Source organism: Thermobia domestica, chromosome 2 (assembly GCF_964235325.1).
Source record: "Thermobia domestica chromosome 2, izTheDome1.hap1.1, whole genome shotgun sequence".
Lineage (NCBI taxonomy): Eukaryota > Metazoa > Arthropoda > Insecta > Zygentoma > Lepismatidae > Thermobia > Thermobia domestica.
In genome coordinates, this window is record NC_137455.1 from 11180307 (window position 1) to 11196955 (window position 16649).

A 16649-nucleotide genomic window follows, 5' to 3' on the forward strand; every position below is an offset into this window, starting at 1 on the left:
TTCGATATCTACTTACATTAAGTAGAGTGAACTCTGGTCTACAAAACTAAAAAGAACAACTGTGGAACCCGATGTGGTGTCTTAAGCATCACCAACTAGAAACATGCCCTTTGGCTGTCTTGTTAGGAGATAGTTTGAATACGAGTATGCTTTGCTGTAATCCGTGCTTTTGCTTTGATATACCCCAAAGGGGTGAAAGACTTCAAAGGGGCCTTTGCGCTCTCATTGGCAAGCAGATTAGAACCAGGCGAACGAGAATAAACTTCTCGCTGAGAAACCAGTCTTGGGAGAGGAGCAGAAATCGTTGTACACGAGTTGCCGAAATGAAGCGCTACTGGACATATTCATTTGGCACATAATTATTTATTGTGTGCTATTGACCGGCCATATTTTACGAATTGTATTCTGCCTCTGAGTATTCAGCATATTCTTGTCGAATGCCAATATTCAAAGAACGCCACAGGGGCCGCAGTGGCTCAGTAGTAGAGCGTTCACCTCTGGTACATGGGGTCCCTGGTTCGATCCCAGCTCGCGCTAAATGAACTTTGTGGTGGACAAACACAGTGTGCGTGGGTTTTCTCTCGGTTCTCCCGTTTTCTCCTACTTTATTCATTCCACTATTCCATTCATTTATCACCGTGTCCTGTAGCCTAGCCGGCATAACCGTAGGACGTAAAACTGAAAAATTTCATTTTCAAAGGATGTCACAGACTGCCTTTCACATTTAAACATGCATTGGTTCTGTCCTGTTCTTGCGTTTGTCCAGGAGGGTGAGCTCCCTTACATTCTTTTGTTTTTTAAGCTTCTTGCTATTTCGATTTTAGCTGCTACTTTTTTTATTTCGTCGTCTTGTATTTTATTGTTTTCCCTAGTTATTGTTATATATTCAATCCACAATATTTGTCATTTTGATTGTTTTTGTTCTTTAGCGGCGTTTATTTTTCTGTTTTTGTTCATTTCTTGATGATATTTATTGTATTTTCGAGTCTTGTCATTTCTTTTTAGTTTAGGCAGTCCATGTCAGTAGTCTTCGAGGCGAGACTGTCACTATGATGATGTCCCTATTATTCTCAATGAATCTATCAGTTCAAAGGGGATGAGAAATTCACCCATATATATATATATATATTACAATATTTATTTTTTGTAAAATTTTGTCTTTTACTGTGTCTACATATAATTCTGTATGTGTACAAAATTTTCTGTTAACGCGTTTCTTTTTATTCATATATTTACTTTTGAATTTCCTTTGTAGGCGAGGTCCCAACAAATACACAAGAAACTGGGAGGATGAGGATGCGTATTCAAAGCCTAGAGGTCGAGGTCGAGGCGAAGTAAGAGGAAGTAGAAGGGAGCGTGGCAATCCTTCAGGTCGAGGTCGGGGAGGCAGGAGAGAAATGTTTAAACGAAGAGAAGAAGAGTTTCCGCCTCTGCCTAATACTGAAGTATGCGTTGTACCAACCAATGAAGTCAAGAAGCATACTGAAGTAACCCGCAGTGCTAGTGAACCGAAAGAAATCTTAGAATCTTCACCGCAAATTGAAGAAAGGACTGAAACTGTAGTGAGAAAAGAAAGGAATTTGGAACAAAGTGTTGACGTAGTCAGTCATATTAGAAACCAAGATTCTGTCGGAAGCAGGGAACCAGATAAAAGGGAACGAGAGACTCAGACCGATCCTCCCATTGCTCGTCGAGGGAGAGGCGGGGGCGTCACTGGATTCCAGCGTGGCAGAGGACGAGGGAGAGGTTCTGAAACACGGGGCAGAGGACGACCAGGGGGGGAGAGAAGAAGTTTATCAGAAACCAGGATGTCCAATCGAGAAGTCAGTTCGGCTCCTGCATCGTCGAAGAAAGCAGAGGATGACTTGTCAAGGGACATGAAGAAATTATCATTTAAGGAAACAGACCAAGTAGTGAATAAAGATTTTAGAAGGCAGACTAGTAAGTATTGGATTTCAATATCTTCTTTTATATGTGGCTTAAAGAGTGTATTGTTTATAATAATTATAGGAGACCAACGTTTTTGTACAGTAGTATATGCCACCTGACTGCGGGTGCACAGCACGCACCAGTCGCGTGCTCGACTACTTTCCATTGTACTGTATGTCTCAGTATACTTAATTCTCAACGTCACCTTTAGCCTGTTAAAAAAATGAAATATGGAACAGTGAAATAATACGATCATGATGGAAGGTTATTGTAAATTATTGACGGAACCTTCACCATTAGAGGGGGCCGCGGTGGCTCAGTGGTAGAACGTTCACCTCTGGTGCTTGGAGTTCTGGGTTCGATCCCAGCCCCCACCAAGTGAACTTTGTGGTGGACAAACACCGTGTGCGTGGGTTTTCTCGGGGTTCTCCCGTTTCCTCCCACTTTCTTCATTGCACCATTTCATTCATTACTCATCATCGCCGTCTCCTTTAGCCTAACCGGCATAACCGTGGGACGTAAAACTCAAAAAATTCATTTCAGTCACCATTAGAATCTAGGTGGCTTAATGTGAGGTTTGTGAAAATCTAGTGCCGGTAAAAATACGTTTCCCGTAGTTTCTTCTTCATGTTTTGTATTGTTGTGCCAGTTTTTCATAGACATTGTATATCCTGAGCCTTTAATCATGGGGACACAGACATCATTTCAGGCTTTCTTGCGGTTCCGTTGTTTCCTCATGTCAAAAACATTTTGTCAATATCATTCGCTTGCGTTTCTAATTTGTCTCCGAGCCACGGTGGCCCAGTGCTTCGAGTGCGTGGGGTCTCTGGTTCTATCCTCGGCCAAGTAAGTTTGTAGTGGACTACATCGTGTCCGTGGATTTTCTTGTAGTTGTCCCATTTTCTCCCACATACTTATTTCACCAATGATTCCATAATCATTCACTTGCTTTAATCATCCGTCTCCCTTAGCCTAAAGGACATAATCATGGGGAGTTAAACTGAAATCTTTCATTTCATTTCGGGTGCGTGGGATCCCTTCCACTGTTCCATCCCAGCCCTCCAAGTGGGCTTTATCGTCGACAAACACTGTGTGCGTGCCTTTTCTCTGACTTCTTCCATTTCTTCGTACTGTCTTCATTCTCATCATCACGACATAACCGTGGGACGTAAAACTTAAAGAGTTTATATTTTGATTTGTCTTCTTCAGCCATCATTTACAACATGATGCTCTTCGGCTTCATAGCTTTCTTCTGCTCTGTGTCAGAGCAAGCACACATATGGACCAGTTAAACTCAATGATTAACTAAATATATCAGCCAAGATCCGAAAGCTCAGTTTGTGCAAATCCTTGAAAGATATTTCTCCTTTGGGGCCCTTCTCATGGAGAACAGAAGGCTAATTATTGAGAATATCAGTGATCTTACAGAACTCTCTCTTGCATCTGGAAAAAATTTTGACATATCACGTGAAGTTCTAAAGTCGAATCACCTTAGACCTCTCGGCAGCTGGATGAAGAGAAAATGGTCTCCCAGAAGTGGCCCCTTGTCCATTCTGCTTCCAAGAACTGTTCCCCAGTGGTGTCTGTATGTTTTGAAAACAAGGACAAAACCGAAGTGTTCAGTCGTGCAAAATGACAAAACAACTCCGCAAAAGACTTCCGGACACCTTTGATAGTGATAAGCAAACATTGTAATCGTGTGTGAAAGTGAACGGGAATTGTGTTGAAAACTGACAGAAATACGTAACTCGAAAAGTGAAAACTGAGAGTTACAGGAGAATGGCACGTTCTTTTGTTGGAAACTTCGTATGTTATAGAACATATTTGACGGTTTGAATTTGTTACACCCGTTAAATCGTTCAACTCTCATATGAGTTGCGATAATCCATGTAATCGGAGTGTCTGAGCAACAGCTGCGAGAGTGATAGAATGTACAGCTTTTGAGGAAGCGAACTGAGTAGCGTTAATGGTTGACGCATCAGTACAGTAAGACGGAGACTCACTTTCGAATCCCGATTCAATCGTGCATTTTTTTCGCTCTTTTTATATTTTGCGAGATATAGTTTATTTTTCCAATAATTTAAAATTATACCCATTACTTATACAGAGCGTTCAAAAAAGTCTCTATACACCTGAATTGTCACATATTCAAAGCAACGAGAAAATTATTTTACTCAAAATTTATTATATTTTATGACATAAAAGCACTATGTACAGGGCGTAGCATATACACACACATTTTGACACACATTTTCACAGCAAATGTTGGAAATGTCCCCCATGAGCCTCCAAACATGCTTGCACATGTTGCTTCTTGTTCTCAAATACTCTCACAAGTTGTTCGTGTGGAATGCTATGAGCAAAATCTCGAATAGCTATTTCGAGTTCTTGTAGCGTGTGGGGGTTCCCTTTATAAACAGAATTCTTTGCATAACCCCAGAAGTAAAAACATTATCCAAAACATCGTCAGACTTGTCCATAACAAACCGTGTAAACCATTCACAATACTGCACTCGTTTTACCCTGTCGGGAGGAAATTACTGCTGCACCGCTCTCACCTTATACGGGATAAGACGCAATTTTTACGAACCGCCTTTTGTGCCGTACCAACACTTCCTGGGCAAGTTTTCGAAGTGGTTTATGGGGGATACGTTGCATTGCATCCGATATGTGTACCATTTTTTCTTCATCGAGCACTGACGGTCTACCACTTCAATCATAGTCCATTACCGTACCAATGTCTCTAAATTTATCGATCAGTGCCATTACAGTGTGACGATTCGGAACAGGTGTATCCGGAAACCTAGCTGCAAACTTATCTTTGTCTGTTTGTACTCACCTTGTTCCGGAACACATGTTCAACCAGGAATATTCGTTGTTCCAAAGTTAACGCCATTGTTTCAGAGACCGCTAACTAGATGCAACAATCACTTCAACCTCACTTTGCCGACTGGAATCTAAGAAAGGAACTTCACGCAAGGCGATAATATAGCAGTGTTGCAAACCTTCGCATACAATTTTATTTCATATGACTTTGAATGCGACTTTGACTTGCCACGATTCAGGTGTATAGAGACTTGTTGAACGCTCTGTATGAAAGCCTCGCTATAATGTCAGTCTGTGTAAAGTTAGTGGTGGGTAAACCAACCCATAAATTTGCTCGGGATACACAGATTCTCTCATTTTGTCATTTGATTCTAGTTTGCTGTGTGTGTTCTTTTAAGTTTGCAAAGCAGAACCATGAGACATTTTATTATTATTTCACACTGAACTGTAAGGTTTATCATATCCAACTAATACGAAATGATTATGCAGTTTGAATGCATTTATGGTAGTATTTTTATATTTTTTGCGAAATATAATAATATGTTGTGATACATTCATTATTGAATTACTATAATGTGTTTTTTTGTTTTCCTTGAAGAAAATGCTTCGAATTATCATCAGTCACAAGAACGGAGACAGAACGTGGTTCCTCCTCGGATGCAAGATGGCGCAGCTAATCGACCGAAGAGATATTCTTCACAGCGACAAAGATCATTACCAGAAACACAGGCTGCAAATTATGGACAGGCTGCAAACTACTATGAACCAGGTGAGTTGTTCGATTCCAGTTTTATTTGTTTATTTTATTATACTTTAAAGAAATAATAACAGCAATATCCTATTATAACTTGAAAATCCGACATTGTAAAAGTCAATAGAAGGAAAATTAGTACATATACTTAAATAGAAGAAATGACATATTTTTGTGCAAGGTATGTGTTAAGAACTTACCTTAATGTTCAGTTTGATTTACTTACATTGAGCTGATTTTGAATGTGCCACCTCGACTAACTATTGCCCGGCATCGTGAATTTCCATTACAGCTGGACCGTGGGTATTGCATCGCACTCCTCTTTACAAGCTTTCTACAGACCAGTGACGATGGGACGGCACCACTCGAGGAGTCCGAAAGCACAATAGTCCATTAGCCTCTTAACTGGGATGTCTGAGAAGGGAATTGTCAAACTTCCAATTTTTCGTTCCATACGACGATAGACTTCCAACGGTCTTTTCGCCATGTGGCTGAATCCCATGTCTGGGTGCAGTTGAACCTGGTTCACGTCTTGGCTGTACAATGCTGGTACATTTCAATTAGGACATGAGTCTGGTAGTACGCAGCATTGATTTTGACAGTTCGCTCCACCTTTCGGAGGCGCATTTTAACCCTGTACTGGAAACTGTTCTAGCTGCTCGCGTCGGTGCAGCATATTTCGGTATAATACAATTCACAGCGGGACGATCTACACGAAAGTTACACAGTTGGCATTTTTACGCGCGCGCTATGCCTTCAACTTAGTGTCGGAAAAGAATCACAATGAACCCCTCTCAAGAATCTGTTCAGTTTCAGTGGCGTCAGACTACGCTCGAACCATACTGCTTTACTACGTGACTAGCGAGAATAAGATATTGTTCCGTGTATTGTGGCTTGCGTATGTGCGGTACAGTTGCACTTTGACTTTGGCTCCGTATAACTGAATCAACCTCCATATAATAATATTCTCAAACTGCTCAGGCGATTGTTTTCATATATTATTAATAACCTGAGAATATGGTATAACTATTTGTCCTTAAAGAAGCAATTCGACCTAGAAATGCATTTATATATATATATATATATACAAATTATTTGCATTTGTAGAGTTGAAAATTATAAAAGGAATGGTGTTTGTTTGATCGCGATACGTCAGTCGCTAGCTAGTAACAGAGGAAAAAAGATTTTGTGATGAGTCATACGTGAGAGCAGGCTTCCATACACAATGCCAAGCATTCCGTTTGTGAGAGGTGCGGTGGCACGTTCTAAAGTGCGATTTCTTTTCCCAGAACTGATTGCAAAGACTTAGAAATGTCATTTGCGTGTAGAAAATAATAATATGTGATGGTGGGCTGTACAAGTTTTTATATTATTATAATATTTAGTTTTTCCTACAAAGCATAAGTTCAGTGTTTCACAAAAGAAACTAAAATTTCGAAACCAATACCATGTAAATACATGGCGGACGAGATTGCTACAATACCTAAGTACCTTTTCTTTAATCATGCTTCCGATTCCCAAACATAAGTATTTTCATTTTCACTTTTTGTTGCAATTTTTAACCCTGACCCTGTAAGTTTGAGCTTCAGGGTATGTATAGAGCGCGGCATATGTGACAAAAATGAAATAACATCTGTAAAGTTTTTCAGAATACGAAAAATACTTTAGCGGTTAAATTTGTTTCATTCGCATCGCTCTCCGCGCAACAACTCTCATCAACCGTTTCATCATTGTCACTTGATACAGAAAAATTAAACGAAATGAATGTCCTGAGGAACACTGTCGTCGTTACCGATTCCTTCTACGAGCCGGTATGTTTCACTCCCCAATTCACATTGTATAGCAGTTGTATTTACATTTATTTCTAAAGCAGTACCGTCACAATCATGAGTGACACCGTTGCTATTACCCTCTAATAGCATACGTCATACCTCGTCTCGACTACAACCGTCAATTGCGTCTTGTACGATATTTTTACGTTGGTAACTGGACATAGATAGGCGCTTATTCAATGGCTCGGATTCTAAACCTTTCAATAATATACCTGGAACAGCATTCTTTCTCAGTTTACGTGTAAATGATTATTCTGGCCTTACCTTTTCTTTCAGTAAGCATGACTGCTCGAAGTCGGACTCTTCAAGATGTTTGGAACAAACACGAGTGTTTTCATTTGACACGAAGATTTTTCCTATCGATTTTCTTGAGCCAACGATCTGGTGATCTCTCACGACTTGGAAACGTAACGAAAAAAAAAAAGAAAGAAAATATACTTTATGTTCTCAGCTTTAATCGCACAAGAATTACAATTGAAAACAGCACGTGTTAGGCATTTCTACTTCAATTCACAGACATAGCACGCGCTATTCTAAAACGTGTTTTTTACTTCGCACCAGTTTCTTTCAGAAATAATGTTCCAGGGGGCCACACTTAGTATTCGGAGGGGCACATTATTTTAACTCAGTACTATTATATTTATTATATTATAGACGTATTATTTTAATATCTTCCAGGGAGCACTCTCAGAGCTCCGGTAGATAGTGCCATCACCAAAAACATGTCTGGAAGAAATACTGCTTCGCACAACACTATGTAATTACTGCTCTCTCTACTCTTTTTTTATACTATGCTTTAGAAAAAAATGACTAACAAAAACGTCTCTCAAGAACTCAACACAAAGCAAGACTGCTAACGAAGCCGAAACACATTCTATTAAATCCGCTACACTATTAAAGGTTTATCACCTGCGTACAAGGGAGTGGTTGCTGACTCACATTGAGTTCCTCGCGTAGCCCACGAGTGACTTCAGCATTTGCGATTCAACAAAAACAAATGGCTATAGATGCCGAACGAGACAGCGTATCAAGATTTAAAAAATACTGCTCTCTTATTTTTTGTTACTCTTTCCATTGCACCAAACTTGTTTTTAGCTCGAACTGCTCCCTTAAAATGCCCAAGGAATAGTTTTTACTGTTGGGGGTACGTTTTGCTGGTGATTTTCTCAAACGGTTCAGTCGATTTCATTCGTCTTTAATAATAATAATAAAATAATGCGTGTCTTTATTTGAACCCTTAAAATTTTATACACAAATAGGTCTTCACCAGATGTAATCGCCGCTTTTGTTTTTTTAAATTTCTGCTTAGGGTTAAAAATCTGCGGATAAAAGATGATAAATACTCATCATCATCATAGGTATTCTGCCATTATTGGCAGGTCTCTTGCTGCACCTGAGAAGCTTCCATGCTCCACGGTCTTCCGCTAGTCTCTTCGTCTTCACGTACGATTTCTCTTTTGATATCGTCCATTAATTGTAATCCCCTTCACCCCTCCCTCTTTACTTCCCACCATTCCCTCTAAAACGTCCCTTTTTAAGGGACGACGGATATTAGTGTTGCTAAATTGTAGTTTAGCGTCTGTTTCAGAAGCGAGGTAATATATGGCATTGTTCTACAGCTTAACTGGGAATCCGAACTACATGAGGTGCTGTCGGAAATCTAACCCGTCCTCCGTACCAAAGGCTCGTGCACTAAGCAAATAATCACGAGGAAGTTCCTGATAGATATTAATGTGAAATCCGTGGTTTTCGGGATCGCCGAGATGAATAGTCATAGTCACAACGCCGTTATAGTAGCCCCCCCCCCCCATCGTCATGTTGGGCGAAAAATAACTTGTTCAAAATTACCGATATTGGTGTCGAATCCATACTTTTTGGAATCGTTAAGCTGATTGTGACAGCGTCGATGACATACGAGCTCAAGTTTAGGCAAAAAGGGACATGTCAGCTGGCCCGCCAATTCACGCTCTCTTCGTTATTTACTTTACTCATATTGACAGGGACAATGTGTAGGTGTTGAGCTTCCTTATCTATTTATTTCACGGATTTCTTTGCTTTCAGGTATTTTCATACACCTTATCCTTCCTGTGCGAAAAACGGACACTTCAGCTGGTATTTCATAAAGAAGTTAATTTCTCATAAAACAATCCACAAGGGATAGTTTCCTCGGCAGTGAGTTTCTTTAGAGACCTTTTCTCTCAGAAACTACCTGGGCGATTTTACTATTTTTATAATAAGAAATTTCATTAAGAACCTATGATGCGTAAATTGCTTCTTGTGAAATATCTGCAAGGGATAAGTTTAATTTTAAGGAGTGATCTTTCTTCGCAGTTCCCACTTTCCCTCCAAAAGAACATAATTTTGTTCGTATTTCACAAATAAATGTTTTACTAATAACTGCAGCATAACTTGACTTAGTTCAAGGAATTGGAGCGAGAAGGTTTAGTACAGTCGTTTGTGTTATTTATTTGTAATGCAATTAAGATAAGTTCTTATCTTTTTCGCTTTTTTTTAAATAGGACATTAAACTGTTATTGGTGAACTTATGTTGTGTTAATAATAATACTGTCATAAGAGTATGACATATTGTCTATACTTATATTTTTGAACACAAACCTAATTGTTGTTCGCGCCATGTGAACTTTGTGGTGAACAAACACCATGTGCGTGAGTTTCCTCTGGGTTCTCCCGTTTCCTCTCACTTTCTTCATTCCACCATTTCATTCATTTTCGATCATCACATTCTCCTTTAGCCTAACCGGCATAACCGTGGAACGTAAAACTCAAAGATTTCATTTACAAATCTAATTGAGCGTCTCTTTTTCATTTATATATACTCCTAATATCACATTTCTGATATGCAAAGTCCAATAACTATTACACTTATATGTAGCATGCGTTAATAAATATATATCACTGCGTAAACAAGTAACATGAAATCAATATGTAAAACATTATTTGATCTGTCATAATCCGGTTCTCACAGAACTTAATATCTAGACTAAAAGCACATCTATCCAACTATGTGTTCCTTTCATTTATGTCATAGAGTGGCCGCGGTGGCTCAATAATAGTGTTCACCTCTGGTGCATGGCGTCCTAGTTCGATCCCAACTTGCGCCAAATGAGCTTTGTGGGGGACAAACACCGTGTGCGTGGGTTTTCTCGGGGTTCTCTCATTTCCTCCCACTTTTTTCATTCCACCATTTCGTTCATTTTTCATCATCACCGTCTCCTTTAGCCTAGTCGGCATAACCATGGGACGTAAAACTTAAAAGATTTCATTTCATTTTTGTGTCACAGAGTTCGACAGATGGCTTCGGCTAAGCACGAACAGAAGGGTAATACCGAATTTGGTACCATCGACGATTAGGTCATTGTTACATAAAATGATCTGTACATTACCTCAGAAGAGGTAGTATAACAAACAAAATAATAAATAAATAAAGTAAAATAAAAAAATCATCTAGGGATTTAATATTTGTTTGTACATGCAAATATAATGGTTTTAATTCAAGACGAGAATTTGCAGGTCGGCATTGGTATCCAAATATTTTAGTTCAGCGATAGGCATTTTAGTGCATAATTAATCATGGATATTACAAATGGCAACAAAACTCCCTTCTGATCTGTCTACTGGATTCAGCTCTGACATTTAATGTCATGCTTCATCTAATGATTGCTGATTCACACATTAGTTCCAGAATTTCCTTGTTCCTGATTCAATGATCACAGCTCATTGTTATGGTTCCTCACATTTACTGTACATGCAGAGTGTCGAGTTCTTCCTCTACCTTCAGCATCGTATTCACGCCAAAATATTTGTTTTCAGAGAATATATACTTCTTGTTCACATGTATAGAAAACTATGAAAGTAATTTATACTGAACGTGATTTATTTTTAATCTTCCATTAGGTTACCAACAAGGGGTGTATGCAGAATCGTCACAACCAGCGTCTGCTCAACAGCCAGTTGCAGCATCTCCTTCACAGATGATCTCGCAGCCAACGTTCGCACCGCCCTTCCCATCTCCTCCTTCCTACAATGAATCCCCTCCTTTTATACCTCGTGCTCAGCCCCCACCTCCTGGTCCTCGGCTGTTCACTCCTGTGTCTGTGTCCCAGCCGCCTGTGCCAAACCCTGTTGTTCCTGCAGCACCCTATATTAGTCCAAATGCATCTGTGATAAGTTACGGGCCACCAGCGCAGTTTCCGGCTCCATATCCTCCTTTTCAGGCCTTTCCTCCAGTGGTACGTATATTTCATATTTAAAATAGATAAGATAGAATTATTAATTTACATAGGGAATCCTGTTACACTATTCTTTATGTTAAAAGTCAAAGCCCTATCTCAAAAGCGTCTCTGTTTCACACAAAGACGTACAATATATTAGAGAAATTACTCGTACATCCTACAGCAAATGACGAACTTGCACTCAAACATTTACCATTTTGATTGTAAGCTGAGGGCGTAAATCGTATGACACACTTTTCCGTTACAAGCCACATTCAAGGGGATTGTAATCGTATTGTTATTCATATTATTTAGGCCGACATTTTCTCATCGTGGGCTATGGTATGAAGAAGTTTAGTTCGTTACAACAAACTCAAAATGTACTCACTTTGCTCTCCCAAACTGTTATAGAGGTTTCAAAAATCATATTAAACGGGCATTGTCAGTACTTAGGTAAGGAAAGATACGGGGGTGAATTGGTAAGTTCATGGCCTGACCTGCAAAATTAGAAAATATTTGGATAAGTTTTATTTTTCCACGTAATCCTACTCGACCGAGATACATTTACGCCACCTCTCCGGTAACGCTTCTATACTACTTTTTAAAAATGATTCCTCGAGCCCTGCAAAATATTTCAATATGGCACTTTTCACTTCCGCATCCGAAGAAAATCGTTGACCGTCCCAAAAACTTTTTCAAGTTTCTAAAGAAGTGAAAGTCTGAAGGGGCCAGATCAGGCGAATAGGGCGGGTGCAGCAACAGTTCGAACCCACAGGAATGAATTTCTGCCTTGGATGCAAGGGACGTGTGAACACGCTCATTGTCTTGGTGAAACAACCCCTTTCTTCGCATAATTCTTGGTCTTTTAATTCTGATTCCTCACGAAAATGTCGCAGAAGGGTGCAGTAGTATTGACAGTCTTACACTTTTCCAAGAACTCATTCAGGATAACGCCCCCAGCATCCCCAAAAATTGATGTCGTAAACTTGTTTGCTGACAAAACTTGTTCGGGACAACTAGACAGGAGATCCAGGTCGTTTCCATTTGCGTCAAATATTGTTTTGATTTCAGTGTTTGATAGTGTACCCATGTCTCATCCATAGTCGCAAATCAGCAAATAAATTCCTCCGGATCACCTACAAACAGTTCCAATCAATCACGGAAAGGGTGAGTCGATTGCGTTTGTGATCAACTGAAAGCTGCTTGGGTACCCATCTCGCCGACACCGTAGAAAACATTAATTCGTTTACGATCATGTTTTGTGCTCGTTCATAGGAAATTCTAACAGTCTTAGCTATCTCTTGGATTTTGATTCTGCGATCATTCAAAATCAGGTCACAAATTTTGTTGACATTTTCTGTAGCGGTTGACATTGAAGACCTGCCATTGCGAGAGTCATCTTCAATGCTATCGCTGCCATGCGTAAATTCAGCTACTCACTTTTTCATCATGGAATACGAGGCCGCGGAGTCTCCTAGTGTCTGTATCTTGTCTATATGAATTTCGTGTGGTGTTAAGCCTTTTTATGCAGATACTTAATGGCAGCTCGATGCTCGATTTTCTTCATGTCATAAATTTTCGTCACCTCGGCCGACTTAGCACCTTATAAACTCATCGGCTGAAACAATAGAGAAATGAAATTTTACACAGTAATTATCAACAGATATAGCTACGCAGCTGATGTATACAAGCATAAAATAATTGCTTCCTTCCTAGTCAGACCATGAACTTTCCTCGTACACTGAAAAATATTTAAAGTCAGAAAAGAAAATCACGCAGTAGAAGTTCCTATTTCTTTCTATAGATGTCAATCGCTGGAGGATATTTGCTGCCATCTAGCGACAAGATGAATTTCTAGCATTCTACATCTTTGTTAAAATAGTGGAGAATGGAATATGCATAACCACAATTACCCATTAAGATGTTAGCGAAATTACCCCATTAGCGAACTCAGCCAAGCATTATAGTTATCTCCGCAGAAAACAATTTTAAACCCTTGACTTTCGTTCAAAAGTTATCATATGGAGTAACGGACAGACACAAAAGTCACCATTATCCGTTAAGATGTTAATGGATTTACTCCATTAACGAGTTTGGCCGAAATACTCGCTCTAGCTGTCTATTAAAAAATTCACTTTCATTCAAGAGTAGAGTAACAGACGGACGTGAGTCACCGTTAAGACGTTAACGGAGTGACTGTTAACAAACTCGGCTGAAATAATCACTCTTTCTATCTACTGAAAAAAAAAATCCAAAAATTTACTTTCGTTCTACAATGATCATGTGGAGTAACGGACGAACAAACCTACTTACATTACAGTATTATAGGTACTATTTGCGTGATTCTAATAAGAACATAAGTCAGTCAGTCAATGGATAAGAAAGAAAGAATGAAGCAATGCTATCTTGGAATTGATGTTTGTAACAAAAATTACCATATTATACCTTAACTCAGACTCTCAAGGAACATACCAGAATATTCATATTCGTTAACTGGAATAAAACAATTATTTCTATAAAAAATAAAGATCTGTATATAACAATGCTAGGTTTATATGTTAGTCTCCAATCCTTTTGACAATGAGATCTCGAAAACTACAAGTGCTCCAGAAACGTGCGGTTTTCACTAGTCGATTCCAAATTTTATGTAGATTGTCTAGTTCTAATTGAATATTTAAAAAATGTCGCCGTTATTTCTTTATTACGTTTTTTTAGGGGTACACTAGAAGTGTTTAACTTTTTTAAAAGCAGCACAGTATCCTGAGTTATGCATTCCAACACCACATAGTTGTATAGATGGGCTGTATATCTCCCAGGCGTTTGTTTCATGGCCAAATGATGATGGAAAACGAAGAATAACCATTTCTCCTAGCTAAGATGAATCTTTATTGTTTGGAGTATTTCGCCCAATGAGCATCATGTATCACTGACACTATAATTAATTGTGTGTGTAATATATTTACTAAGAAGAAAGAAAACACTGATCATATATTAATTAGAAACTCCAATCGGAGGTAGGCTGAAATCTTGCAAACAGTGCGAGATATTGAAAAAATGTCCTCTTGCCTTTTTTTTTACCAAGACGTCCTTCACTTGTGTCTGTAGAGGGATATGTACAGATGTTGTAAGGAATGACAAGGAGATTCGCGCTCGCATATAAATGATGCGCTGTGTAGAGAGCGCAGGTTCAGCTAGTAGGTTATTAACTTGTTAGAGCAGGATGAAAGTGGGAATAGTACTTAATATATTTTGTCTTAGTAGACCTCATGATCCTGTGCTGTGCTATCCGTGACCTCGAGATACTTCTCTTAGTCCCTAATAGTACGAGGTAGTTTGATGCGGCTCGTAGCACCTTCCAATCTGATCAAGATAATGGTAAAATCAAAGTTTTTATTGAGTTCTATTTTCTGTTGGTGTTTCTGGCTGCTGTTTTTACAGTTCGTAATAGTCAACGTCACATGACGTGATGTTTGTCATATTCCACACTCAGCCAAATGACCAAAGTTCAGTGCAAATTAACTGAAGATGACCACTTTTTGATTATTATCCTACCTCATAGCTAAGAATGTATGAGGATAGGAAGAAGCTGATGCTGTTGGTTTATTAAATATTTTCAGAAGTTGGAAGGTACAAGTTTGCATTACTAAAATGCGTTAGGCTACAAATATTGTTGATGTAGATTTTGAAAGACGAACGATGGATAATGTCCTCAGCTGTTTTGCGTCTACCGATGTAAGGCGAATGAACGATCAAAAGGATACTTTCCTGGCCATCATCTGAATTTTAACTGTAGGTCTCGGGCTTCGAATATGGGTTTAGAAACAAATCAATTCTCGATGTGTAACAATATTAAATTTCATACATCCTAACCTCAGTAAATACGTTTCATGACCTAAATCTTGACAGTGCTGACTCCTGTAAGAAAAATACATTATTTCCAAAAACTCCTAATAATAAAAGTCTTAGTTTCTGCGTCCTAATAGTAAACAGTTACGTTAATAGATGTCGCTGCCAGCGCTATCACTTGCAAGTCAACACAGTGTGTTGTATGATAATGTCCTTGATTACTTGCATATATATATAGTATGGAATTTGCGGTAGTTGGTTGACAAAATAATAGTTTGGGGGAGCAAAGTGAGTACATTTCGAGTTTATTGGTAAGATTCCTCTTCAAGCGATTTAAATTATAATGAATTTGTTAACAATAATAAAATACCAATCTTGAACTCAGTGAAGCACCCTTATTAACTTACTGTGTACGTTTCAGCGACTGCTTGGTTGGTACTTAAGTTTATATATATATATATATATATATATTAGTAAAATTAAGGGCTGTTTTGGAGTCGATGAAGGATAATATTGATTTTCTTCAGGAAGAAATTTGCCGTTAACGTGAATCCTCGAATTAACATTAAAAGTTCTTAATAGACATATCCCGCGATTGATAATACACAGTCATTGAAACGTATACGAATAAGGTAATATTATATATGCTTAAGTGAGTTGAAGATTAGTATTTTACTGGGGTGGGTCGTTTTGCCACTTTTTTTTTTCGAAACGAAATGTAATACCTGGCAAAAGTGGCCCACCCAAATGGACATTACAGGTATAGCTTTTTTTTTTTTTTTTTTTTTTTTTCAATTCGGATAACTTCTTCTGTGAGAACTATTGTCTCAAAGTTTCAAAATTTCAGTGAAAATTACAAAAAAATAAATAAATAAATAAAGTAAACATATTTTTTAGTTTAGGCATACCAGATGCAATGAAAACTGTCATTCACGTCTCAAAATGCCAGTTATATGCCCCTGCGGTGGAATAGAGGTGCCTCCTCTGGGGCCGGATAAGAGGGCAAATTCAGTATAATTAAGAGTTTCTACAGCTATTTTCGTCCTTGCCTTTTCCTTTGGGAGCTGCTGAACCATTACGAAGCTTGAACGTGTCATTTATTTGGATAGCATCGTCACTAGAGATGAGACGTGGTCATCACTTCAAGCCAAAAGATTGTCCATGGAATTCATATTTTTACAAGCGCGGCATGCAGGCTCTGGTTCATCGTTGGCAAAAGTGCATAACGAATGG

General features: G+C 38.8%; 1 protein-coding gene across 1 annotated transcript in view; it reads left to right on the forward strand.

Moving 5' to 3' along the window:
• LOC145670113 (uncharacterized) overlaps positions 1 to 16649 on the forward strand; it is a 47461-nt gene that overhangs the window by 21869 nt on the left and 8943 nt on the right. Inside the window, exons 5-7 of the mRNA XM_081738484.1 lie at positions 1256 to 1941; positions 5354 to 5524; positions 11254 to 11588. Coding sequence (XP_081594610.1) covers positions 1256 to 1941; positions 5354 to 5524; positions 11254 to 11588 — 1192 coding nt within the window. The remainder of the gene's footprint in view (positions 1 to 1255; positions 1942 to 5353; positions 5525 to 11253; positions 11589 to 16649) is intronic.